This window comes from Augochlora pura, chromosome 11 (assembly GCF_028453695.1).
Source record: "Augochlora pura isolate Apur16 chromosome 11, APUR_v2.2.1, whole genome shotgun sequence".
NCBI classification, from domain to species: Eukaryota; Metazoa; Arthropoda; class Insecta; order Hymenoptera; family Halictidae; genus Augochlora; species Augochlora pura.
This window is the reverse complement of record NC_135782.1, coordinates 18009914-18036804: the sequence shown is the minus strand read 5'-3', so window position 1 is coordinate 18036804 and position 26891 is coordinate 18009914. Positions and strand designations below refer to the sequence as shown.

At 42.5% G+C, this 26891-nt stretch overlaps 1 protein-coding gene across 1 annotated transcript in view; it reads right to left on the bottom strand.

Annotated features, from left to right (window-relative positions):
* The window catches only part of LOC144476782 (uncharacterized), a 454423-nt gene that overhangs the window by 407697 nt on the left and 19835 nt on the right, over positions 1 to 26891 (bottom strand). The window contains exon 2 of the mRNA XM_078194008.1: positions 19088 to 19717. Within this exon, the coding sequence (XP_078050134.1) occupies positions 19088 to 19099 (12 nt within the window). The 5' untranslated portion in view covers positions 19100 to 19717. The remainder of the gene's footprint in view (positions 1 to 19087; positions 19718 to 26891) is intronic.

The following is a 26891-nucleotide window of genomic DNA, read 5'->3' as shown; positions in this document are numbered from 1 at the left end:
AAATCGACCATAACCTAACTCTTCTAAACTCGAAAACGTCGACGAATGATTTCAAGGCGTATCAAACCGTTTCCCAAGTGCATCAGGGTGAATTTCCTCATCCACCAACTTCGCCACAAGATTTATCATGGTCGCGGCATTACGGCAATGGTTTTCATGAAACGCTGTCTACGGACGGTCCGTAACGGGCGTCCATATCCGCCGACTGACATGCCGTTTAGAGGATCGATTGCTCCGGCGTCGCGCAAAGCCTGTCGCAAAAACGATTTTTCCTGCGTTACACGATCCGGACGGATTCGATCGGCAGGAGGTTATTCCCTCGCGCGCGCGCGCGCGCGGTGACAAAGCGATCGCAGCGCCGCTGAGCCGATCGGGGGGGTATCGCGCGGAAAATGATAGAGCCGTGGCAAATGGACGGTTTGATCGCGAACAAGAAGAAGTCGAGCTCACTCGATATAGTTGCCAGGATCGATGATCGAGGTGATCGACGAAAAAGAGGATCCGACGCATTCGTACGCGTGTTATTGCGGCAAAAGCTGCCGGGCAAAGGATATGTACTTGTACGGCGTTCGCGCGATCCCTTTCCTGCCGTCTCTCGCGGCGGCGGCGGGCCGGCGGGCCGGATAAACACGGCTAAAAGCAGAGAAGGGAATCCATGACAATCGTGAGAACAGACGTGTGTCTTACACCTTCGCGTCCTTCCATACGCCTTTCGTTCCCGCGCCGGGTTCGCTGCATCGGGATCGATGCTCGAGCCTCGATTATTTACGATTGACACCTCGCCGGGAACAGTGCTAATAGAGAATACAATGAGTCGGGGGCCGAACGCCGACACGGGAGACGATAGATTTTATCCCGGCTGGATTGAAAAATCCGTCGCGTTAGAGAAACGTTTACGCTGCTACACCTGTCGGTTTTACGAGGCGATCCCCCCTGCCCGTGGGCGCCTTGTTTACGGCCGATGTTTGCCGGTAATATAACTTCATTACACGGAAGTTAAGACCCGGCCGCGTGGCAGTAACGACGCTTTAAGTTGTTGTAAATTATTGTCGAAAATTATCGGGCTCCTGTATAAACACCGTCCGCGTGGGCAGAGAGACGCCATTTTACTACTGTAGCTCTCTCTTGATCATAATTTTGTTAATTGGGTCACGTCGGTTGCACCTTCATATGGAGCTTAAATACTTGATTGCTTGAGGGACGAAGGTACAAGCTGCGTTTGAGAGGGTTTTGTTCGATTTTCTTGTCGGCTGCTTTAGGTGGCGTTCTAGAGGACATAATTATAGATATAATATATATTAGTATTTTTCCATGTTCATCATATTTCTACAATTATATATAATGTATGCAGACATTTAAAACCAACATAATTCTATATATTCTTCAAATTAGAATTAATTTATGTTTATCTATTCTCAATACAATTTTTACTAATTAAATAGAAAAATTTTTAACGCATCCACATGTTTTTTTAATATTTGAGTTGTTAGAAATAAATTCAGAGCTCAATTTATATTCTACGTAGTCCATCTCTATATTTAGAGCACTCTATATTAATGCTATATTTATAGCATACTATATTAATGGTATATTTATAGCATACTATATTAATGGTATATTTATAGCATACTATATTTATGGTATATTTATAGCATACTATATTAATGGTATATTTATAGCATACTATATTAATGGTATATTTATAGCATACTATATTAATGGTATATTTATAGAATACTATATCAATACTACATTTGTAGCATCCTCTATCACTACTATATTTATAGTATTGTAGTATTATATCATAGAGTAGTATAAACTATGATACTCAATAAAAAATTAATAGTTAATCTAAAATACTCCAATTCTATCTCTAGGTTAAGTCCATGGTCCCACTTCAACCCTTTACAGTCAAGAACCACGTCAAACATAACATCAAACATTAAACCTAAATATCTGACACCCCATAAGAACACTCCTGTTACTTATGGTCAGTCTTCGCCAGCATTGGTATTAGCTCCAAAAGAAAGCGAGCTGTTTTATCGCTGTCTACTTACTCCTTTAATTGCAGCCTTCGTTGCACAGCCTGTCCGCGTATTGGCACACAGTGTCTGGAGGACACGTATTACGGAAAGCATGCAGAAACGAGGAGACGGTAATCAGTCATCGACATCGTCGGTTGGTTTCCTAACCGCGAGAAAGAGAAAGAGAGAGGGAGAGAGAGAGAGAGAGGGGGGAGAGGGAAGGCGAGGCCGATATCGGAGAAGCGGAACGGGACGTCACGGACAAAAAGCCGATTGCCACAATGTCGTACGACAAATCCTCGGCGTGGTGGACGCGATAAAGAAACGGTTGCGCAACGGCGAAAAAGCGTCGACCGCGAGATGCCTTCCGTTTTGTAGAAACTGTGAGACTACCTTCTCCATTCGCCAATAGATAGATTCCAATACCAAAAGTTACCTAAAATCGTCCGTGATACTATATATACACCGAAAACGACGTTTTGCCCTTATCTAAGGCAAAATCTGCTGAATTGGCCTTAAACAACGTCAACAGATTGGCGAACCAACCGGCTTCTTCCAAAGGGACTACTTCACTCGCCAACAGATGGATTCCTGTCAATAAAGCTACCTAAGAGCGTCCCTGTCTCTCGATATACGGTGAAAACGACGTTTTACCCTTATCTGAGGCAAAACTCGCTAAATTGGCCTTACTGACGAGTCCTATAGTGAACTTAGGACGAAACACTTCTCCCTCTCTTAGCCTCACTTCTTGCTGAACCAAATTCACTAGTCTTCTTCCAAAGCGCGCCACAAAACCTCGGTGAACCCGTTCAAAAAGTTTGACACCCTCTTAAACGCTGGACCAATTTACGCCCGAGTTTAAATCTCGTAGCCGCTGCGCAGTCGAGTTTAGTGGCTGACCCGGGCGACGTTAATGGTTCGTAAATTAAAAGGCGGGGCCCCCTCTTGCCCAAAGAAAGAAGACGTTCGGGCCGGTCGCGCAGAAAACTCGCCGCGCGGCGGATACACATTGTTGGCCCGTTTTTTTGCGCCGCGGAATCCGCTGTCGGTGAAAGGATATACGAGATTGCGAGGCGGTTGTGCGCGGCTACGGCGTGGGTCCCCCCCGTGCGCAAAACAGAAAATGATACACGACCGTAAATTTCTGCGCCGGTAATTATTTCTCCGGTGTACCACCGGTCCCGCGCCCGCGCGCGCGCATTCCGAGCTCCGCGAATATTCCGGCCGAGCCACGTGGCCCCGGGCGAACACGCACGCGACCGAAATTATTCACGGCCTTTCCGGTAACGAGCTTTTTACTTGGAGTCGTCTCTTGCCTCGTGTTGTCTTCTGCAATTGTTAATTATTAATGGAATAATTGGTAATGGCAGCGAGGTTATATTTGTCGTAGGTAACCTTTTGATAGGGTGAATCCGGGCGATATTACCAGAATAGGTTATGTCAAGGTATCAGTAGGTCTATCGAATAGGAAGTAGCATATATTGTACATTTTAGAAACTTTGCAGATATTGTACATTTTGTATATTATTCGAAGCTATTGTAAACCTAACCTCCAACCCCTACTGCTTCGAAAAATTATACGAATCTTGTCAGGCGACTTTTTATAAAAATAAAAAAGACTATACTACTCCAGATAAGCTTATGTCCTCCAAAACAGTACCAAATTATATATCGCAATATAGTTATATTACATAACCTCGACAAAATAGTATCAAATTAGTAAAAATAGAGAAAAACCCTTGAAACAGCATTATAATAATTTCTAAACAATACCACATTAGTAAAAATAGAGAAAAACCATTAAAAAGCCTTATATAAACTTGACATAACCTTCTTCTTTTTTTCATTTTTTTTTTTTGACGCGATGGAAATCTTTGATTTGAAATTGTCATAACCTTGACACAACACCCTTACAACAATTTGCAAAAATACTCCCAAAATGCAATAAATAAATCTGACATAACCTAAAAAAAATACTACTCCAACCTACTTCAACTTCAAGTCGCTATGCAAAATATTGTTTAAAGAACAGAATTTTTGCCATCGTCTCAATTTTAACGCTCGCCGTTGCGGACTGGCTATCGCGAGACATCCGTGGGGAATTATCTCGCGAGAGATCGATCACTCATTGTCGTCTTTCGAGGATCGAACGGGGCCGATGCTCGATCCCTCGGTAGCGAGGCGCTTAACGTCGGTGGCTCGTAAATCACCGCGAGCCGTGCGTGTTCACGCCCTTCAAACGAGAGACGATCGAAAACTCGATCGAGCTTATCCGATAGCGGTAATCGAGCATCCATGGGAGAGCACCACACACCATCGGCAGAAGCAGAAGCAGCAGCAGCACGTGAAGCCGTCCCACGGCCGCAGAGCAAAACGAGAGAGCTGGACCGCTGCTCTGCTTCGCCTCTCTGCGTGCGTATATGCACGCGGTATGTCCCCGCGGGTTACAGCTCCGCATGCAACCGCGCGTCCGATGTTGTTCGAAAATTAATGCGGTATAAATCAGAAGCAACACGGCTGCGACATACCCCGAAACATCTGCATCACTTGACGGCCGAACGATAAAATAAACCTCGAATTCTCCGATCACGTTCTGAATTCGAAGCGAAGTCAACGTCTCTACCGAATTATACCGAGTGTCCGAAAAATGTTCAATCAGGAAAAAGGAGATTCCTCGGTTCATTTCAAGCAACTTTTTCCTTTGCGAGAATTCAATCCGCGGCTCCGTTTACGAGTTATTAAAGAAAAACGCGGACCAATCGTAGACAGAAGGCGGGGCTAGTGAAGTCTGGGCGTGGCGTTGTTGGTTTTTCTTTAATATCTCGCGAATGAAGCGTCGTGGAACATTTTCGCAAAGGAAAAAGTTGCTTCAAATGACCTCTTCTATAAGTTAAATTCATCAATTATAAAAATATTTTATATTAAATATTAATTCCACGGATTCAGCGAATGATTTGGCTAACCTTTCGCTTGTGCTGATGGCTTCTTTTTCGACGAAATATTTCTGCGAATCGACGAGGGGCGATGCAAAGGCTAGGGAGTTCTCGTGCGTTTTGTTGCGCCGCGCTGGAAATAATGCGGGCTTCCAATTAGTAAATATCCGCGGAAGCCCGGCGACAACAACGCGTTTGTTATCGTAGTTTAGGAGCCCGGTCTCCCTTTGATCGGAACCGTGGCGGCTTCGTCGACCAGCCCCGCGGGTGAGAGAGACCGTTTGAGCTATATTTAAAGACCACGCCGCCGCGGCACGTGTTGGTTATTGCACAACGAGCGCAACAGTCGCTACGGCGTCCACGGGCCACGGAAATACGCGAGACCGTGTGCGCTTTTAATTTAATTAATTTCACATTCGGGAGACAGGTTCCGCCGGATTCTTACGGCGGCCGATCTGAATCCGCGATATCGACAGGCGCGAGCCGTGTTTACTACCGGATACTCGGACGAGCGGATAAAACTGATGCGTGTTCCACGATCATCGCCGCGGCATTACCATATTCATATAACGCTATTTTTAGAACGGCGCGCGGCGCGCGGTTAGGTAAACGTTAATTAAACCGGAGCGATAATGGGCGACGGTGATCGACTTCTGTTTGATCGGCGATTTCGGCCTAGATCTGGTCGCGATCTACCCTGTGAACCCTTTTTTCAGTATTTTTCTACTTTTGACAACGTTGTGCTTTTCGTCAATATTCTTAATTTATCAACATCCTAATTTTATTAATGTTGTATCTCTATCAACGTTATACTTTTATCAATATTCTTCTTTTTAATAATTTTTAAATAGTTAATTAATAACTTTAGAAAAGTTTTTTTTAAAACGTTTATTTTTATCAACATTATATCTTTGTCAATGTTTTATTTTTATTGATGTTGTACATTTATTTTATTTTTATTTTTATCAACATTCTGCCTTTATCAACACTGTGTTCCGTTCGAACTGGTCCAGGACAGTCGCCATTGTCAATAAGAAGGTCGCACTTTTCAGCAACAATTTTCTGCGTCATTAACAAGTAAACGTAGAACGGAGCGTAGGAATTGTTCAATTTAATTTGTGCACAGGGCGGAACTAATCGTGATACTTCGCTAGATTAAGCTCTCTCTTTCTCTCTCTCTCTCTCTCTCTCTCTCTCTCTCTCTCTCTCTCTCTCTCTGTCTCTCACTGGTTTCTACAACGAATCCGTTCGGATGATTTAGACATCGAACGCTGCGCGGTTAGTAGATGTGCTACCAGCTGTAATTGCTTTCTATTTGTTTCCACGTTCCTTTTTTAGCCGCGGTTTGCAACCCACAATGTTGCCGCCGTTGCCCACTGTTCCGTGAACTGTTCAGGAGAAGCCCTATCCTGAATGACGTGCACACGCGATCTACGAAATCATTAATCTTGGATTTTGAAACTATCGGGATTCTATAATTAACGAGGTACTGAAAGTAGAAACATTCCTTGGCTTCTGGTGGTTTTAAGGATTGAAGGTGGTGAGAGATAGTCGGGGTTGTAGAATCGTGGAAATTGTAGAATTGTGGGAATTGTAGAAATTGAAGAATTGTAGAAATTGTGAAAATTGTAGCAATTGAAGAATAGTAAAAATGGTAAAAATTGTACAAATTGTAGAAATTGTAGAAACTGTAGGAATTAAAGAATTGTAGAAATTGTAGAAACTGTAGGAATTAAAGAATTGTAGAAATTGCAGATTTATGAATATAGTGGTAGTTTCGAGATCGTAGAATTCTTAGGGTTCCACAAATTGTTAGAATTCTATAATTCTTGTAACTCTGAAATTCTACAATTCTGACAATTTTCTAAAATTCTATAATTCCTGCTACTCTGAAAGTTCTGCAATTCCTACGATTTTTAGAAATTCTACAATTCCTTGCACTCGAATTAAATTTTGCAATTTCTACTGTTCTGAAAATTCTACAATTCCTATAATTTTATTAAAATTCCGCAATTCTTAGAGTTCTGAAAATTCCACAATTCCTAGAGTTCTGAAACTGCCACAATTCCTACGATTTCAGAAATTCTACAATTACGTTCATTCTAATTAAATTCCAAACTACTGCAGTTCTGAAAATGCCACAATTCCTACGGTTCTGAAAATTCTACAATTTCTAGGAATCTGAAAGTTCTGCAATTCCTATCATTCTAATGAATTTCCACAATTTCTAGAGATCTGAAAACTCTACAATTTCTACGATTCCTATCATTCTAATGGAATTCCACAATTCCTACGTTTCTGAAAGGTCTACAATTTCTAGGATTGTGAAAGTTCTGCAATTCCTATTATTCCAATGGAATTTCACAATTCCTACGGTTCTGATAATTCCGCAATCTCTATAACTCTAAAAATTCTACAGTTCCTACGACTTTAATGAAATTTCACAATTCCTAGAGTTCTGAAAATCCTACAATTCCTACGATTTCAGAAATTCTGCAATTCCTTTCATTCCAATGAAATTCCACAATTCCTACGGTTCTGAAAATTCTATAAACCCTATAATTTTGAATATTCTACAATTCCTACAGTTCTGAAAATTCTACAATTACCACAGTTCTGAAAATTCTGCAATTCCTATCATTGAAGTGAAATTCCTACGGTTCTGAAAATTCTAAAATCTCCAAAAATTCTCTCATCTATCAAACAACTCCACCCCTCGGTCCTAACTCCTCACCCCTCCTCCACTCCCATAGAACCACCGAAAGAGTCAGAAAATCCATCGAAAAATTCTCTAATCCTCCCATGGTCCTTGTTTCCCCACCATGTTATTTCCGATGCGCGTGCACGGCGGGGCACGTGTGTGACACAACAGAATCAATAATTCACGCGTCGGCCGGCCCGACGGTTGCGCTGTGCCGCGCGGGTACCTGTTACGTGCGATGCCGTAGCGCCTCGGCAGACGTACACAGACGAAACAAAGTTTTTCCCGTTCCTGCGCGAAGGAAAGGAAACCCCCGTTCGAGACGCGGCACACCGCCGGCCGATATCGATCGCCGTGGGATGTTAGGTGTTTTTTTTTTTATAAAAGAAACTATGAGAGTCGTGGCTACCGTGTACGCCTTGCGGTGGACGCGGTGCTCGGCCCCCACGCGAACATCAAACATTCATGGATCAGGATAATGGTTAAAATTGTACACGCCGCGTGCAATTCTTGCCGACCACGCCATTACATATTCAAACGCGAGAGACCTGCGGACGACCGCACGCAGAAATCCACGCTTTCTTCCTTCGAAGAACCAACTAACCAACCCCTTTCGCCTCTGATAAAACTGACGGATCGTCGTGGATGGAACGCTGTTCCTATGGGTTTCATTTACACCCTATTATTGCCGTTTAAATTTTACAATAGCTTTCGTCGACGATACTTTTACGCCACGTTTTCTTCGCCTCTAATTGTCTTCCTTTTACTGTGACGTCATTGATGCAAATTTTACTGACGTTTTTCTCCTAGAAATATTTTAATTATTATCTTGGGGTTTTGGACGTTTTACTACTGTTCATATCTGTGTTAATATTAGACTGTAAAATTAATATTTTGTTGTAAAATTGTCCAAGGGATCCAAAAAGTATAGTTTAAGAATATATTTATTTTTTTAGAATATAGTAGAATTAAATATAATTAATATAAAAATTAGAATTAAATGTTATATTGTACCCCCCTTACATCCCATATTATATTATACCCCTTATACCCCTTACTATACTGTACCCCTTCGCCGAATATTTATCCCAGAATTAAATTAAAATGCACAGAATTTATTTCACATTTAATAAACCTGAGGAATTTTAGTTTCCAAAACAAACCTTTTAGAAATATTTTTCTTGCGATAGAAAATTGTAGAAAAATGCTATATAAAATTTTTAATAATCACGCTCGTTTCGAAATGATATATAGCATGTTAACAAAGGTGTTAAAGGATTATAGTGGCTTTCGTGGATGTTTCATATTTTACTCAATTCTATTATTAAAGTAAAGGATTAAAGTGAAAGTGTATATGTACAATACACTAAGAAAAGAAAATATATAGCTAATACTATAATTTACTAATATTATTAATACTATTAATAATTTTTTAATACTATTTTATATAACTATACCGAAAAAAAATATATTAAGAGAAATGGTAATTCAATTATGAAAAATTGCATTTTTAAAATACAGCCATGTCTAAGAGGTCTAGTAATATTATCTCTAAGTATTATATTATATATCTCACGTCTAGTATTGCACTTTTGCAGGACACTGTGAAAAGAAGGGACCGCCCAGGAACACTGCGCGCCGCGCAGCGAAGGGAAAGAATCGGCGAATTCGCGGTCTGACTCACCGGACACGCCCGTAGGAACATAATCCGTGACGACCGTATATATATATATATATCCCGTTGCATCGGGGCAGTTCGCCGCTTGGCAAGCGACATTCATTTATTTCGGACACCAACGTTAAATCCATCGGAACAATTAACCGGTGTACAGTCCGCGGAACGAGCGTGGGCGCGTGCTCCGCAACGACGTGACATCTTCCTGCGTCGTGACAGCAGATAAGAGGCAGCGACACCGATAAAAGAAAAGCAAAAAGAACGAAGGAAGGGGGGAGACAAAAAGAATGAAAGAAGAGGGAAGAAAAAGAACGAAAGAAGGGAGAAAAAAAGAATGAAAGAAGGGGGGAGAAAAAGAGTGAAAGAAAGGGAGACAAAAAGAATGAGGAAAGGGGGAGAAAAAGAAGGAAGAAAGGGGGGAGAAAAAGAACGGCGAGTCGGCTCAATAAGAATCGTACATGAGAACGCTGCCCCTAAACAATTTAAGTCGAAGGGGGAGGAGAAAAAGAGAGAGAGAGGAAAAAAAGACGCGCGAAACTCGATTTGACTCGAACCGGGTCAGTTTCCACCCACACTGCGTTCACTTGCTGCGATCTCAAATGTCTTTCGACATGCGCATTTGCGACGTGCCAGCGAGTTGCGCCGATTTCTTTTTGTTTAATTTTATTTTAGTTGATTTTACAAGGTTTGGCGATGGTTATTATAATAATCGAATTTGGCAAGGTTTAAAGTTTAATAATACTAAAATAGATAGTAAATTAAGTATAGTTTAATAAATATTAAATAATTTTATTTGCAATATGCGAGCGAGTAGTGGCAATTTTATTTTGTTTAATTTTATATCAGTCGATTTGGCAGGGTTTGAATTGGTAGTAACTATTATCATTATTATTCTAGTCCATCCTATCCAATTTTACTATATTCTCTGCCAGATCTCCAACAATTAAAATCTAAAAATTCCTCCGATTTTATTAAATAATCGTTTTCGACCAAAGACACGAGGATCCCATCCTTCGATCGCGCGGCGCCGCAGTTAAAGAAGCCGTACGGTATATTAGAGCGGATATCGTAAAAATACCTTGGCGGAATTCGTTTATCGCCACGGAACACGCGCACAACGAAAAACGAAAAAAAGAAAAGAAACGTGACAAAGCCGACGTGTCCGGGAGCGGGGCACACCTGAAGCATGGAATCCCGGTTTGGAAACGTTTCGCCTCGCCCACCGACAAAGATTCGCGTTAAAAAATTAAAGTGCCGGTTAAAAATACATTATACGCCGGAGAAACGGGGACGGGGGGACCGAAACTTTCCATTGACCGCGCGTGCGTTCGATCTTTATTCGCGCCGTTAAACGACTCGAAGGATCGCGATCCACGCCCATACGCGCAACCAATTAAATCCACGGCTGCCAGAGGGACGTGTCGCGAGGCGACGTGTCGTGTGCGAATACTGTTGGCATAATTTTAATACTGATCTGCACGATTTTTGGATTAATTGAACGGTTTGATGAAAATTGAGTAATTTTTTGAATTTTTTAAAATGATATTTATTAAATAATGCGTGGAGTTTATAGTAACAGTAAAAAAAAAGTATAATAATCTAAAAGCTCTAAAATAGTTATAAAAAAATTAAAATAATAAAAAAAAGCCTAGGACACTATAATAAAAAATCTAAGAACAGTCAAAACAGCCTGGAACAATTGAAACAATTTAAAAGATTTAAGAAATGCTAAAATAAATTCTCTGGCAATATTAATTAGTAAAACGTTAACATATTTCAACTCTATTAATTTTTTTCATTTTTCTAGTACCTAATATTGTGTTTACATAAACATTTGACGGATGAACCAGCGCGAAAGGTAGCCATCTGCCGGCGAGGCTCGAAGACAGCCGAGCATCTTGTTCACAGAGCCGAGAGCCTTGTCTCGGTGTGCTTCGCTCTGCAGCGCGTGAAAAATGAAAGAACATCGCGCCGCGATTCATCAGACCCGTACCGGGGCCCCCGTCCTCGTGAAAGTGATGCATGCCCCGCGTCAAAGACGATACGCCGGGTACCATTTGTTCCACCGGGTTGGTGCACCCTGGTAATATACTTAATTTCCATTCGTTCCTATCGGAACGTCTCCTTTTTCTCCACGCGAATATAGCGGCGATTTTTAGAGCAGACTAGAGACAGCGATGAATAGTTGCGCAGAATAGTTGCGCAACTCCAGATGCCCTCTATTGCCGTTGCATTATAGCGCAGACTATTAGAGCTGACTAGAGACAGGGTAGACCACTAGAACTGACTATTGATAGCGATGAATAATAGTACAAACTAGTTGCGCCATTCTTGACGCCCTCTATTGGCTTTGCATTCTAGCGCAGACTATTAGAGCTGACTAGAGACAGGGTGGACCACTAGAGCTGACTAGAGATAGCGATGAATAATAGTACAAACTAGTTGCACCATTCTTGACGCCCTCTATTGGCGTTGCATTCTAGCGCAGACTATTAGAGCTGACTAGAGACAGGGTGAACTATTTAGAGCAGGCTACTAGCACTAGTTAAATATTAGCACTTACTAGAGGCAGCTCTAACTCCTAGAGCAGTTTACTAGAGCCGGCTGCTAGAGCTGACTATAGACAGCGTGATCTACTTAGAGCAGACTACTAGTGTGAATTATTAGCACTTACTAGAGGCAGCTCTAACTCCTAGGACAGTCTACTAGAGCTGACTTCTAGCACCGTATAGCGATAGCGCCATGGCACTACGTTTCGTCCAGCGACAGTAAACGCATGCCACGAGGCTATTAAATTGTAATAATAAATATTAACAATCGAAATAAATCCCAAATAAATCCGAAATAAATTCCAAATAAATTCCAGATAAATCCGAAAAGCCAAAATAACTCGATTTAACCCAAACCACCTCGAATGAACCCAAACGTCAGCAAAGCCATGACTTAGCCTAGCAGGTTGGCTGTCGTCGACCGTCCTCAAGATATCCCCTGAGATAGAGTCGCCTAGGTAGCGATGAATCATCCCCGTGGAAAGAGCTACGAAACAATGTCCTGAGAGAAGAAGTCGGCGGTCGTTAGGCCGCGTCTCCGCCCTTCGGCGGAATTTATTCCGGGGGCATTCGCTGCCCCCGTCACGCGCTAGCCGGAGATATACGACCGATAAACGTTCATTTGTGACGAAAGGCAATTTTTATTGACTTGCCACGGCGACGCAGCGCCGAGTAATATCGATATTTATGGTGCACTTTAGAGCGTACACAGTATAGGCCGAGCACAAATAACGTTTAATGTTGCGTTACTCGGAACGTTATCGGGCGCCCACGTGATTTTCATATTCGAGGCGCGAGCTGCCCGGCCACGCTCGAGTTTTATCGCGGCCAATGAAATTCTATTGTCCGGCGAGGAGAGACCCGGAAGGACGGCCGAGGGAATTCCGTGGACGAACGGCGCCCGACCGACCGACTCGTCTCCCTGGCGAAATTTCAGGTTTCTGGTTTTAGAGCCTCGTTGGTGTTTTATATCGTTCCTCCGATCTCCAATAATTGTTTATTTCATTCTTACTCCATTTCTATTTGTCTTCTCTTAATTATTCCATTCAGTTAAAAATAATGCAACAATAATTTAAATTACTTCCTATTTTTTGTTTGCTCTATTTTTCCATTTATCTACAATTATCGCGAACGATAAATGTCGATGCAAAATAGAAATCGTCTATTCAAACAGCGAAATAAATACATATTTTCCACGAATAAATTGCAACTATTCGCAGCGTTGCCACTGTTCCGCGTTTAATGCGAGGACCAAGTCCAACAACGTCGCCCAGAGAATGGCTCGGTTATCTAGGGTTAGCGTCACCCATTGCACGCAAATTTTTCGCGACATCGTGACCGTTCGACCAGGGTCAAGATCGCGTCTAGTCCGAGCGGGATCAAGGAAGCGATTGTTGTTCATCGCCTCGCGCGGAACCGCGTGAAAACAGAACGCCCGCCGGCAGAAGGTCACGGCATCCGATAAGCGAGACGGCACGCGCTGTTATGCGTGGCGTGATGCAAATGCGTTTAGCGCCATAAGCGTATCAAGGAACGGAGAGGATCGAAGGAGGACGCGGCTTGAATTCGTAACACAGGCTGCCGCGATGATTGCATTTAATGCAACCGGTGCACAGTGGTCTTAAAACTCGTTCCAGGTGGCCAAAACTGTCTTAAAGTTGTTATATTTATATTATTGCAAACTGCCTAACTCTATTATTTTTCCTGAATAGCCCAGCAATTTTAATACAATATAAGTTAGTAGGTCTTAAAGTAGACACTTTCAGCTTCAATTTAAGCTAAGTTTCATAAAAATAGCCCCACCTGAACGCAAATAACAGTAGTTCAAGTCGCAGCATTGCATTATTATCGATGCTATAATCTCAGTAATTGGCTCTAATAATTTGTCCTGAACACCTCGGCCATTTTGATACAATATAAGTTACAGGGTCTTAAAGTAGACACTTTCAGCTTTATTTTAAGCTAAATTTCATCAAAATAGTCTTACGTGAATGTAAGTAACAATAATTCAAGTTGCAGCATTGCATCATTAACGATGCTATAATCTCTGTAATTGGCTCTATTTATTTTTCCTGAATAGCCCAGCAATTTTTATACAATATAAATTACTAGGTCTTAAAGAAGACACTTTCAGCTTCAATTTAAGCTAAGTTTCGTAAAAATAGCCCCACCTGAACGCAAGTAACAGTAGTTCAAGTCGCAGCATTGCATTATTATCGATGCTATAACCCTACTAGCTATAAAAAAGGAAAGTAACTCTACTAGCTAAAAAAAAGGAATCACCCAAATTCAATATTGATCAAGAAAAACGGCCCACGGGGCCCTGAATCGGGCCCCGGAGCGTTATTGATGCGTCCGGCGAGTGCAACCGTTGATGCATGCCGGACCGACTGGCTCTATTAAATTCGGTTCGACGCTAAATATGCTGATTCGTCGCTGCAGGTGGCGGAGGGCCTAATGGTAGAGCGACGGGGCCTGGTAGTGGCGACCGCGGGGCCGACGACCGATTTTCACGGGAGAACCGATAGGGGCACACACGTGCTCGCCGAACAAGTTCCTTCAGGGGGGGAATTTTTTTCTCGGGCCCGGGGGCCCGAGTCTCCGGGACCCTTGGGCCCCGGGGCCCGGGGTCCTCGGACGCGCCCCGGATCGCCGATTCGTCGCACTTGCGAAAAAGAAACGCGCATATTTATCGACGTCGTTAATAATGCACCGTCGTGGAAAGGGGCCCAGGAATTTCTGGGCCTTACGACCGCGAATTTGCTTCGATCTTTGTCAACGATTGTCGAACACGCGTTCCGCCTGAATTGAGCAATCTGTATTATATTGTAATACTGTATTTAATTTTATTGTAGCATTTAATTGTACCATGCTATTTAATTATATCATTTTATTTAATTATATCATTGTATATAATTGTATCACTGTGTATAATAGTACCACTTAGCGTAAAGACCCAAGAACGATGGCTCAAACCGTCCCCAATTTAGCGCACACTGTACCACTCTGCCCGTGTACTCGGATTTTAGGAATACGCGGCATCCCCGGGCGTCGCGTCGGCCGAGCGAAAACGTGCTATTAAATAAATACGGGCCGAGATAAACATGTTTACCGGGCTGCAACTTCAGAATGTTTATTCGGCGGTGGTCTGGCAGTGGTAGCACCGCGAAATTCACAGGCGCTGCCCCGCGCGGCCCGATACCGGTTTGTCGAGTTTTTCCACACGCGGCGACGTTAATTTCTCAGTTTTAATCCTCGCCTCTACTTCCGAAATGAACCATCGCCGTATCTAAACGCCCCGCACTCCGGATAACGAACACAGCACGCCCCGTAAATTCGCTTTATCGGCGAACGAGGACGCTGATACACGCGCTTCCCGCGCCGCGAATGATACAAGACGCCAGCACGAGCCTGCCGGCTAAGTGCACTAAACCGCGCGTTAAACGCCGCAGGAGGATTTGCGCAGAGTGCCGAGAGCTGTCGATTCAAGATCCCTCGAAATTCTTTCGCGATTTCGCGAAATCTTTTTGGGGCACGAGTTAATGGTGTCTCAATTACTGTGCCTTTCGTCGCTCTCGCGCATAATTAGCGGTACAAATTTTATGTTAATTTGGGCTGTTATATACGGGGTGTTCTAATGTTTATACTAATCTGAAGGGAAAATATTTACAATAATTGATAAGAAGTATTATAAATGGAACAAAGTGCAATTTTCGCGAAAAATCTTATTTCGGAAAAAGGTAAATTTTGAGTAAAACTTGGTCAACTTTCAATGACGATAACTCTGTGAAAAGTCATCGTAGGATGATGAAACTTTTTTTAAATTAAAACTTGAAGCCTCTACTTTCAAACCCTGTTTCTCGATTTTAATTATCGTGCAGTACTATGCATTAAAAATTATTCATCGTGACCCTTTAAATTGCCTGAAGATAATAGCCCATTAAGATTGTCAACTTTGAAAAAATGCACAGACATGACAAAATTTGTTATATAGATGCCGTTTTCGGTGAAATAAAGTGCAATCCTTCCCCTTTAAGTAAAAAAAAACGAAACACGGATACGATTTTTTTCGCAAAGTTACAGCGCTCTAAAGTGACCCCTTATTATAGCCCCTCAACCAAAAAGAATTGCCCGGTCGATTTTTTAATTTTTCGAAAAACATGGCCGCCATTTTGGTTCAGTTTTCGAGAAATAATTGTTTAAACTATAAAGAATGCATCCACGATCCTGCCCCGGCGATTTGATAAAGAAGATTAAAAGTTAATGGTGTCTTACTAAGGTCGCCGTCGGCGGACCCCCAGCAAGGCCCGTTTCGGGCCCCGTTTTCAATAACTCCGGCATAAATCGCATGGAATCGTCATCGCGATAAAACGGACCGGGCCCGGCCGACGTATCCTTTCGCCATTGATTATCCTTTTCCACGATATATACGTCCGACTGGTTTACGAACGCGGCCGCCCGGGGGACTTTTTCCTCGTGTTTTGGGCCCAGCGCGGTCCATCTCTCGGGAGTAGCCGAGGCAAGAAAAAAGGGCCGGAGATGGAGAGGAGCAGGGGGGGGGGGAGTAGGAGGAACAGAAGGAAGAGGAGGAATAAGAGGAGGGTTAACGCACTCGCCACACCCTGCTTTAAAGATTGTAAACGATTATTAATGCTCCGCCGCGGCTGACCCGTAACCCACCGAGCGCCCTCTTCCCCCCCTCCCCCTCCCCTCTCCACCGCGTTCTTCTGCTTTCGGTTTCTGGGCCCGACAGCCCCCACCCTCGAAAATATCCGGCCAGGAATAACCAGACAGAGCGGCGCGCTGGCGAAGTTCGGTCCCATGGACGACCGTCGCGCCGCAGCACCGGGCCCTTTTATCCGGATTTTCTTAATTAGCTCGCCGCATTATGGGCCGCGCAACAAGAAAGTTTATGCCGCACCGGCGACGGCCAATTTGCGTAACACGCTGTACCGAAGCCGGCCGTAGGTGTCGACCGTGGCCAAATTAAATACGGCGACGCCCTCTTGGCGCAAGGCGACGTTTTGCGGCACAAAACGGGGCCTTGTGGGGCGGACAAAATTATGGAAATCTGTCGATTTAAGCTGCGTTTAAGAGATACTTAAAAGGGATGCAGAGGATATAATATACAATAATATAAATTATGTTATATAAAAGATTAGATTTAACTTGGACTTAAACCAGACATAACCTCTGACCAGACAAGATTTAATTTTTATTTAGTCCAGATTTAATTTGGATTTAATACAGATGTAAAATGCAACAAATTCAGACCTAACCTAGACGTAAGATACTAGTCCAGGACTATCTTATACTTAAGCCAGATTTAGCTGAATAATAACAATGCCACAGCTTTTCCTTTTAATTAATTCTTTAAATTAATTCTAAGTTATGTCTGATCAATGTTCTGACTATGTCTAGAAAAATCTATTGTATCCACGCTATTTCATACAGTTAGGTCTGCATTAGGTGTAGGTTATGTCTGTACAAAATTTTTATTCCATCCAAAATAAATTACTGCATTAATTACTTGGTATAGTAAATTCTGAGTTACGTATAGGTTATGTCTGCGCGAAGTACCCAAAATAAACTACTGTATTAATGTTATTTAATACAGTAAATTTTGTATTTGATCTGAGTTACGTCTGTGCGATGTTCTTATTATATCCAGAATAATTATTGCATTAATGCTACTTTCTACAGTGAAGGTTATGTTTACTATATCCACGATAAACCATTGTATTAACATTACTTCGTACAGTTAGGTCTGTATTGGGTCTAGGTTATGTATGTACAATATTTTGATTCCATTCAAAATAAACTATTGTGTTAACTACTTGATACAGTTATCTCTGAGTTACGTATAGGTTATGTTTGCGCGAAGAACTGCCTCGCGATGGTAGAAGTTCCGCGCGACGCTTTCGGTAGTCCTTGTTTATCGATCATTCGCGCGACAGTTTTCGGTTCCTCGAATTCGCCGTTATCGGGCGTTCCGTTTAGGCCGCCGTTGCCTCCCGATAATCCACGACGATCCCCGATATGAAACGATACGACTTCGTATAAAGATTACGCGTGCTGCGGCAAACGAAGTGCACTGGCCCGGCCGAAGTGTCGATGTCGCATTATGCAAATTGCGTGCGACGCGTGCTATATCTCGCGGAAGTCGCCGGGCCACCGTGCGTTCTCCCGTTCCTCCTGCGACGGACGAAAAGTTGCCGTGAAATCGGCGCGGGGCCGTAACGGGGCCTCGGTGGTTCACTGTCAACTCATAATCGGCCGCCGACCGACAGCGAACCGATGACTGGAACGAGGAGAAATCAAGTGCGAACTGAGTCTGACTTCTCGAATTTTTAAACTCGAGATAAAGCTTGATATATTTATTTTCTTTACTGCGACAAAATATTGTTTTTCAACGGGACACAATTTTTTTGGTAGGTATATCCTTCTAGATTGCTGGAAAAAAATTGCAACCCTGTAGCTTGAATAGTTTCGGAGATATTAATTTAAACGTGAAGGCAGTTTTTGAGAAGGTTATTGGAGATACCGAAGGCTTGTAGCTCTAGATGAAGAGTTATAATTCTAGAGCAACTGTCTTGTAGCTCCAGATATAGAGTCATAATTCTAGAGCAACTGTCTTGTAGCACTAGTTATAGAGCTATAACTCTAGAGCAACTGTCTTGTAGCTCTAGATTTAGAGGTATAACTCTAGAACAACTGTCTTGTAGCTCTAGGCGATTTTGAAATTAGAATAATTTTGACTTAAACCTCCCTTAATTGTGTATGGAATTAGGTATATTTTATGGTAATTGACAGCGGCGTGGCGGATCTATCGGGTGATCATTACAATTCTGAACTACTATAAGATGTGAACGCCTCTACATCGCGTTGTAGTTTAAAATTATAATGCTCACCCGGTAGACCCGCCATGCCACTGACCGCGACCACTGTTGCCGTCAATGTCCTCAGACGTCACGCGATGGCCACCGGTCACGTGTCTTCAACGCTGGCGTCCTCTAACGTCACGTGACATCTGAGAGAACCTCTGGCAACGCTGTTCGCATAATTTTCGAAGTCGTCCACGAGCAACGATAGACTTATGAACCTAGTGACAGGATGACCCTTCCTGGCGAAAGGGTTGAAGAATCACGGTCGAAAAGAACCGTCGACGGTGTTCGACCGGGCATAAATAGACGGCGATGACTCACCATGAAAACCATGAACCTTGATTGCAGGTTGGCGCTCTCGAAGTAAGTCAGCGTTTCCAGCCACCGTTGCCCTCGCCTGTGTACGCTGTGCTCACTTCCTTTCTCCGGTATCGATCCTTTTTTCCTCCGTGCAGGGGGGGCGGGGGGCGGGTATCGATTCACTTCACAGCCGAGAAATCGATCGGTCAGTTCACAACGATAATCACAACTCGATCGCACAACTGTCCGGATTCGCGGCGGCAATGGGTGCCTCTCGCGGACTTTTCCTTTCGGTGTGAATCGCGGCGCGCGCGCGGATCGCGCGAGCAGACCGACGGCGGGACGATCGTGAAAAATCGGACGTTTGATCGATCCGACGGGAACACCGTCGCGACGAGAACAAAAGGGTAACGACGGTAGGGGTGGGGGATCGTCCGTGATCGGCCGGCGGATTGACTCTAGGATAAGGTTCGCGGCGGACGTACGGAAAAAAAACGCGGACGCGCGTGTGTGTGTCGACTATTTAAATGGAACTATCTAAACTTATCAATTGGCTATCGGTATAAGGTAGCAACAGATACAGATACTGGCTCTCTACTGGCATCTGATTGGCATACTGGCATGAATACTGGCCCGTTCGGCGTACGTCACCTGCAACATACAAACGTGCGGATCTGCATTAGAAATTAGTCGGCGCGGTCCCGGGATACTTAACTAGTAACGGCACACGAGGCTGATTTTTTCCAAAAATATCGCCTTCTCTTAGCCAATGTATTAGCTTTCATTTATACGGTCTGGTACAGTGATTTGTCAATTTCTATGACAGACGATTTTATGTCATCAAAAAGGAAGATGAACAGAGCAAGTGGCAAATAGCGGGAACGTTTATCCAACTTTAAAATATTTTGTTACGATAAATTAACATTAGATCCATTAAGAAAATTAATAAATATGTATTTTGTATCTTGTAATTAATCAAGGTAATTTTTATTTTGCATAAAAGTCTAAGGTTGATTTATAACACAGTCGAATATGGCAACCTGTAAAGCATCGATTTTTCTACATATCGTGGGAAGTTCATTTAAAAAAATAAAAAAGGCCACCATAGTACGGTGAGAATATTTATCAGGAATTTTCGAAATATGCAACGGAGAATGTGCACCAAAAATTACAAGCATAATGCACGACCCGTTATCGAACGACGACGATCAAAATCGCAATTAAAGCAGGAAACAGTTTGTTTCGCCGTGATTCCGCGATTCCTGGTAAAAGCATCAGTTCACGTGAACATCCGCCGCCTAATTGGCTCGATTCGAAAGCGCAGGAATTTGTTCAACGAGATCGCGGATTCGGAAATCGTCCTCGATCTGGAAGATCGGTCGATCGATAGGCGAGAAAATGTACCGGGTGGGACTTAATTATAATCGAAGAAAATCGTATGATTTGGGAATTGGGCAGAATTGGGCCTGATTGGGTCTTATCGGCTTTGAGTCAAATTGGGCCTTATCAAGTGTAAATTAAATCTGGCATTATCAAGTTTAAGTCAAATCAAGCCGTATCAAGCTTATGTGAAATTGGGCCTTATTGTGTTTAAATAAAATTGGGCCCTATCAAGTTTGCGTCAAATCAATCGAATATAAGTTAAATCAGACCTTGTCAAATTTTAGTCAAATCAAGTCGGATCAAGTTTAAGTCAAATTGGGCTTTATCAAGTTTAAATCAAATCGAGCCGGATCGGGCCTCATCATATTGGGCCCATTTGGGACCAATTCGACTGGTTTCTTACTGGATTGGCTCGAACCTAATAAGGTCATATCGAACCAGATTTCGTCGGAATGGGCCAGGACAGACCGGAGTGGGCCTGCAAACCCTGTCTTTATTTAAATCGCTCCATTCGTCACGGCATAATCGACTCGCGTTAATAACCCTGGAAATTGGTGCCGATCCTCGAGATTCACAATTTTCCAGGCACCGGGCGCAGTAGGTGTGCGCTCAGCCAATCAGCTGTTTTGTCCATTAATTAACGTTCCTTCGCGGTCGTTGCACAAGATCGTTATCGATCCAAGGAAAATCGTGTTATCTGATCTATCCACGCCTCCTTATTATTAGTACACCGTGTAATTTGCAGGAACGGCTTTCCTGCGTTCGCCGCAGCGGCTTGGAAGTCCCATTTCGGTGGCCAAAATTATTATTTTCAGCGTTGATTAAAATCTCAAAATTATAATATTATGCAACGCTGAAATATTAATTAAAATACTATACCTAATCATGAAGTCATCTAGAATATTTCAGATTTTTTCAAAAGGTTTAAAAACCTTCATCTTTTACCAAAAGGGTTTTTTTATATTTTGCAGAAATTGACTTTTGGCCGGGAAATTTTATTTCCAGACCACTGTGCATTACAACGCATTAATTACGAGTCGTTGAGAACGATTTTATCGGCCGGCTAAATCGACCGAGCATTAAGATCCCCTAACAATGTTTCCGAAGTTGAGAACGATTGCTAATTGAAGGGAACGAGCGTACAACTGAATGAGATACTCGATTTTTAAATTAGCCACTCCACATTATCGCGATGGGCTCGTAATCTTGCAGCGCCGCCAACAGATTAGCTCGTACACTCCCGGCCACAAGTATGTATCGGCATGACGATACGTTTAATGAGGATGCTGTTTACATTTTATTTCGCCGACTACCTCGCAATGGAGCGAGCAAACATGATTGTTCGGATAGCAGAGCAATTAGTATTACTAAATTATATTTTTATTGATATGTAATGTAATTGCTGCAGGTGTATTAATAGACTGATACATTTTAATGTGGAACGTGTTTATAGAATAAAACATTTGGAGATTCTAGAGCATACTGGGTGTCTAAAAAGTACTATTAAAAAAATATTTATATAAATTACCTACAATGATGTAAAAAATGAGAATTAAACGAATATGAATTTTTATCTGTAGATTTATAACAATTTTTATAAATTAATATGGGTTGCATTAAAATTGAAGTGCATAGCTGCATTCCCCAAGCAATTTGCAACAACTTTTTCCTTTGCAGAAATGTTCTACGTGCCCCCGTTAAAAAGTTATCAACGAAAAACCCTAATAAATCAGTAAGACAGAAAGTATGGCTGACGCTCCGCCCTCGCTAGCAACCGCAACACCGTATTGGCCACTGGGCGGGGTGTCAGGAGTGCTAGCTCTTTAATCAAACAACTTCATTCATCAATAACTCAAACGAAGCGACGTAGAAAAGTTTCGCAAAGGAAAAAGTTGTTGCAAATCACTTAACAAATCATCCTGTGTACTTAAATTTTAATATTGTTTATCGAGCTTTTTCCAATTTATAAAAATTATTACGTGTTCACAGAATATTTCCACGAGCCTTATAGATTTATAGATCGCTGATTCTTTTAACACATAATTTTTATTTTGCATTAAAAATCACAGTTGACTAATGTTAGTTAATTAACATTCTGAATGTTGTCAGACAATGTCACGGATCGTCTAGACGGCAGACCGTATCCTTTCGGCGGCCGTTGTCTCGAGGAAACGATCTACGTTAACGGTGAATTCTAGATCCGGCACGCATAATACCGTGCAAACAATTCGTACACAGCCAGTGCGAAAACCGCATTGGTATTCGCACTTTCGTTGGTGCACTTTCACGGCGGTCCGGTAACGGTAGCCCTTGCGCTCCTGCGACCGTAATGCAATTCGTATGCGCTCGCATAACGCGAGATCGTGGCGACGAGGATCGAACGCTAAGTCGAGATGATCGTGCAGGGTGTCGCCTAACAGATCGCCTAACTACGACGGCGAAAAGACACCAGGAACTTCGTCTAAGAAAACGTAGAATACTGCAATCATATGGTTGCACTTTGGATGCAGTCTAAAATGCAAGGTAAAGCTCGTAGATTATATTCAATTGCAATTGCAATAGTTGAAAAATACAAATTCTTGGACTTTTAAAATTTCTATTTAAATTTTTATTAACAATCAACTATACCTAAAATTACTATTAAAAAATCTACCACAGTGTGGGATTTTTATTTGCGTTTCTATTAAAAATTCTCTACAATTTTAATTTGCGATAGAAATAATTCAGAATAATTTCCGACGAATGACGAATAATTATACAAAATAATTCGAGAAATAGTTAGAAATGCCTCGCCTACAATTTCTACGGTTTCCAACCGATTCGTGCTATCGTTCGAGGCGCTTCTTCGCGAGCGATAAAAAGTTAGCTGTTTACACGAGCGCCGGGAGTTTACGCGCTAGATAATGTTTCCGAGCGTTCACCTAACATTGCGATAAAACTTAGGCGACCGCAACTTTTACGGCGTTTCGGTGACTCACGGAAATGGACGACAGGAGCACCAGGAAAGAGAGAGACAGAGAGAAAGAGTGAAAAAGAGAAGGAGCACCCAAGAGAAGAGAAGAGTGCGAAAAGAAGCACTGTAGAGAAAAAGAAAGAGCACTCTAGAAAAAAAGAGAGCGCTCTAGAAAAACGAGAAAATACTCTAGAAAAAAGAGAGGGTACTCTAGAAAAAAAGAACGCGCTCTAGAAAAAAAGAGTGAGCATTCTAGAGAAGAAAGAGCACTCCAGAAAAAATATAGAGTACTCTAGAGCAAAAAAGAGAGAGAAAGGTGCGCTATTATAGACACGTCAGTAACCAGTCCACGACGTACGAACTCACCGGCGATCTAAAACGCTTAGGCCACTTCCTAGTGCCGCGGCCGTCCCCGCTCGAGTTTTGTTGAATTTCGCGCGTGTAATAGAAGTTCTAATGAAGCGTAATAAAAGTTACAACGAGAGTTCACCGTAGGAAAGTTCCCGTCGCGGTACAGGGGCCGGCTTATACTCTCCGCGCACCGGCTACCGAGACTTGTGCCCGGTGTGCAGAAGAAATTATGTGCGCGGCCGGTTGCGTAAGCGCGTCCACTTCTTAAATAATCGAATGACGCTGGTCACGCTTCGCGCGGATTATATATATTTTTATTCGTCGCGCGATCAAAGTGCCGGATCGCTTTTGCAACACCGACGAATTTCTATGAGGCAGTTCTGATGAAATTATTGAACTTTGATCCAGGTGCGTCGATTTGTGATAATTAGGAGTGGTAATTAATTATTATATTTATTATAGACTATTGTGACTGGCGATGTATTAATTATGTTATGTTGATGAGATTTTATTGGTAGTAAAAATTGGAGAAATGATTTTTGTCAGGAGAGTGTAGAGTTCGTTCATCAAACATATTCAAACAGTGGCAAACATTACGTATTGAACCTGATTTTGCTTGGATGGTACTTCGTAAAATATATATGTAGAGATAGTAAGAAAGTAATTTTGCTTTATGCAACTTCAAACATTGTCAAACTTTAAATTGGCACTCTGACGAATTTATTAAAATCTTTAAAAATAGATAAGACAGGAAAACATCGCTAGAATTTAACAGCTGAAGGAATTATAAAATCATATGACCATCAAACATCTTCAAACACGTTCAATCTAAAAAGTCCATACGTTCACCAAGACTCTAGTTAACCCAACGATTATACTAAAATTTTTAAAAATATTTAAAGCTCCAAATGATCTAAAAAATTGAACGAAATAATAAATTAAAAAATCGTACAACCCTCAAACAGCTTCAAACATATATAAAACAATGTCAAACATTGTCAAAATCGACGCTGGATATAAAAAAGCATTTATCCGAGTGTGATGGACGAAAATGTATTGATCTAATTTTAGAGTCCGCCTAAACGCGAGCACAGGAAACGCATCAGCCGTTCATTAATAATCCGAGGGCCGTATATCTCTCTCTCGAAAGAAACGCGCGCGCGCGTCCGCGTGATCCAAAGGGGGAGGCGGATTTATCGATCTAGCCGTCAATCGATCGCTGTCAGCCGGTTTTATCGTGGGACAAACACCCTGACGATGCGCCGCCGATAAAGCCGGGGATCCCGGCGAGGCGTCGACGGGCATCGCGCCTTATCGATCTCGATCCTAAATCATCGCGCGGGATCTTCGTTTAAAATACGACGGCACCGATCGCGGAGCTGTCTACCCTTTGGTCACCGCACCTCGAGAGAGGGCCGGTCCGCTGCGCCACGGCCGCGTTGCGCTCTACTCCACGACTCTTAATTGAAAGGTTACGAAACCTCGCGCTTAACGAATAAACGCCGTCTGACCATGGCTGCTGATTCTACTGGGTGTCCCGTGCGAACGTCAGTCATTAATCGGGGCCGGACAATGCAATTAAATATATGCAATTTAAATATAGTTGATAGTATATGGTAGAAGATAATGCATTATACTGCAGTGGTCTGGAGATTTAAATAAAATTTGTAGAACGTTTTAGTGGAAAATTCTTTAATAAATATATTTTTTAATAAATATGAAATGAATGAAAAATGACATAGAAAATTGTACAAAAAAGAGTTGCGTATTAAAAAATCACAAACAATGCTAAATATAGAACAAATACATGAAAAATCACAGAAAGAAGTTTTCCAATTAATATCGCAATAAAACAAAATACAAAGACCTCCCTTAGACAAAAAATTATACCATAAAATACTAAAAATTAACTATAATTTTCTGATAGTTGTTTCAATGAAATTATAAATAAACGAAACAAATATCTCGTCAATAGAATTTCCCACGAGCTTCCCCATCGAGCAGCTTTCATTTCCTCGGTCTCTAATGGCCCGGAATGAGCGGAGGCCAGGTGTAAATTAAAGGTGGTTCGGTTTGTTAACGAACCGGCGGCGGCTCGAATTCATTGAATGAAAGTTTCGCCGGTCCCCGGCTGGAACCACATTCGCTCCGTGGAAAAAGAGCCCGGGACAAATGGTGTACGGAATCGAGCGGGCCCCGCGGCGTGAGCCCCATAGTACAACACGCGGGGCTCTATAGCCTTTATGAATGGAGCGCACAGCACGCGTGTGCGACGACTGGAACAGTTCGAGCCCGGCGAGCGAAAGTGACCTGCTCCTAAGCTGTACCTGTTCCGAGAGAGACGAGCGGCGCGGCGCGGCGCAGGCGACGCCTGAGCCGCACACGCGCCACAACGGGCGCAACAACCGCCTCGGATAATTGCACCGAGCCGAGCTGCAAGTGCGAAATGCACCGCGGGGTGCCCCCTCTGATGGTAATCCCAGGGCCGCGTCCAAGCAATCGCCGTCTTCAAGATCGAGAATCAAATGGAGTAGAAGGCAAAGGGGAGCGAGGTAGATGGAAATTGCAAGGGGGGTTGGAAGAAACTGAGCTTAAGGAGAGAAATTGATGCTGGAGGTTGATTTTTGCTGGGTGTGCCTTTTGGTTGATTAAAGGGTTGTGAGAAGTAGGATGGACTTATTATGATAGATTGTTGATTGTTGATTGTGATTTTTGAGGTGGAATGTAGGTGGTGAATGTAGGGGAAGAATGTAGGAGATGGATATAGAGGAGGAATATAGAGGAGAAATATAGAAGAGAAATATAGAGGAGGAATATAGAGTAGAAATATAGAAGAGAAATATAGAGGAGGAATATAGAGGAGGAATATAGAGGAAGAATATAGAGGCGGAATATAGAGGCGGAATATAGAGGAGAAATATAGAGGAGAAATATAGAGGAGGAATATAGAGGAGGAATATAGAGAAGGAATATAGAGGTATGTATATAGAGTAAGGAATATAGCGGAGGAATATAGAGCAGGAATATAGATATTAAGTAGGTTAATTTTTTGCAATGACAATGAAAAATGTTGAGGTGGAACATAGACAATAAAAAATAATATTGGGTGTATTTTATTATCTATTGTTTATGACAATA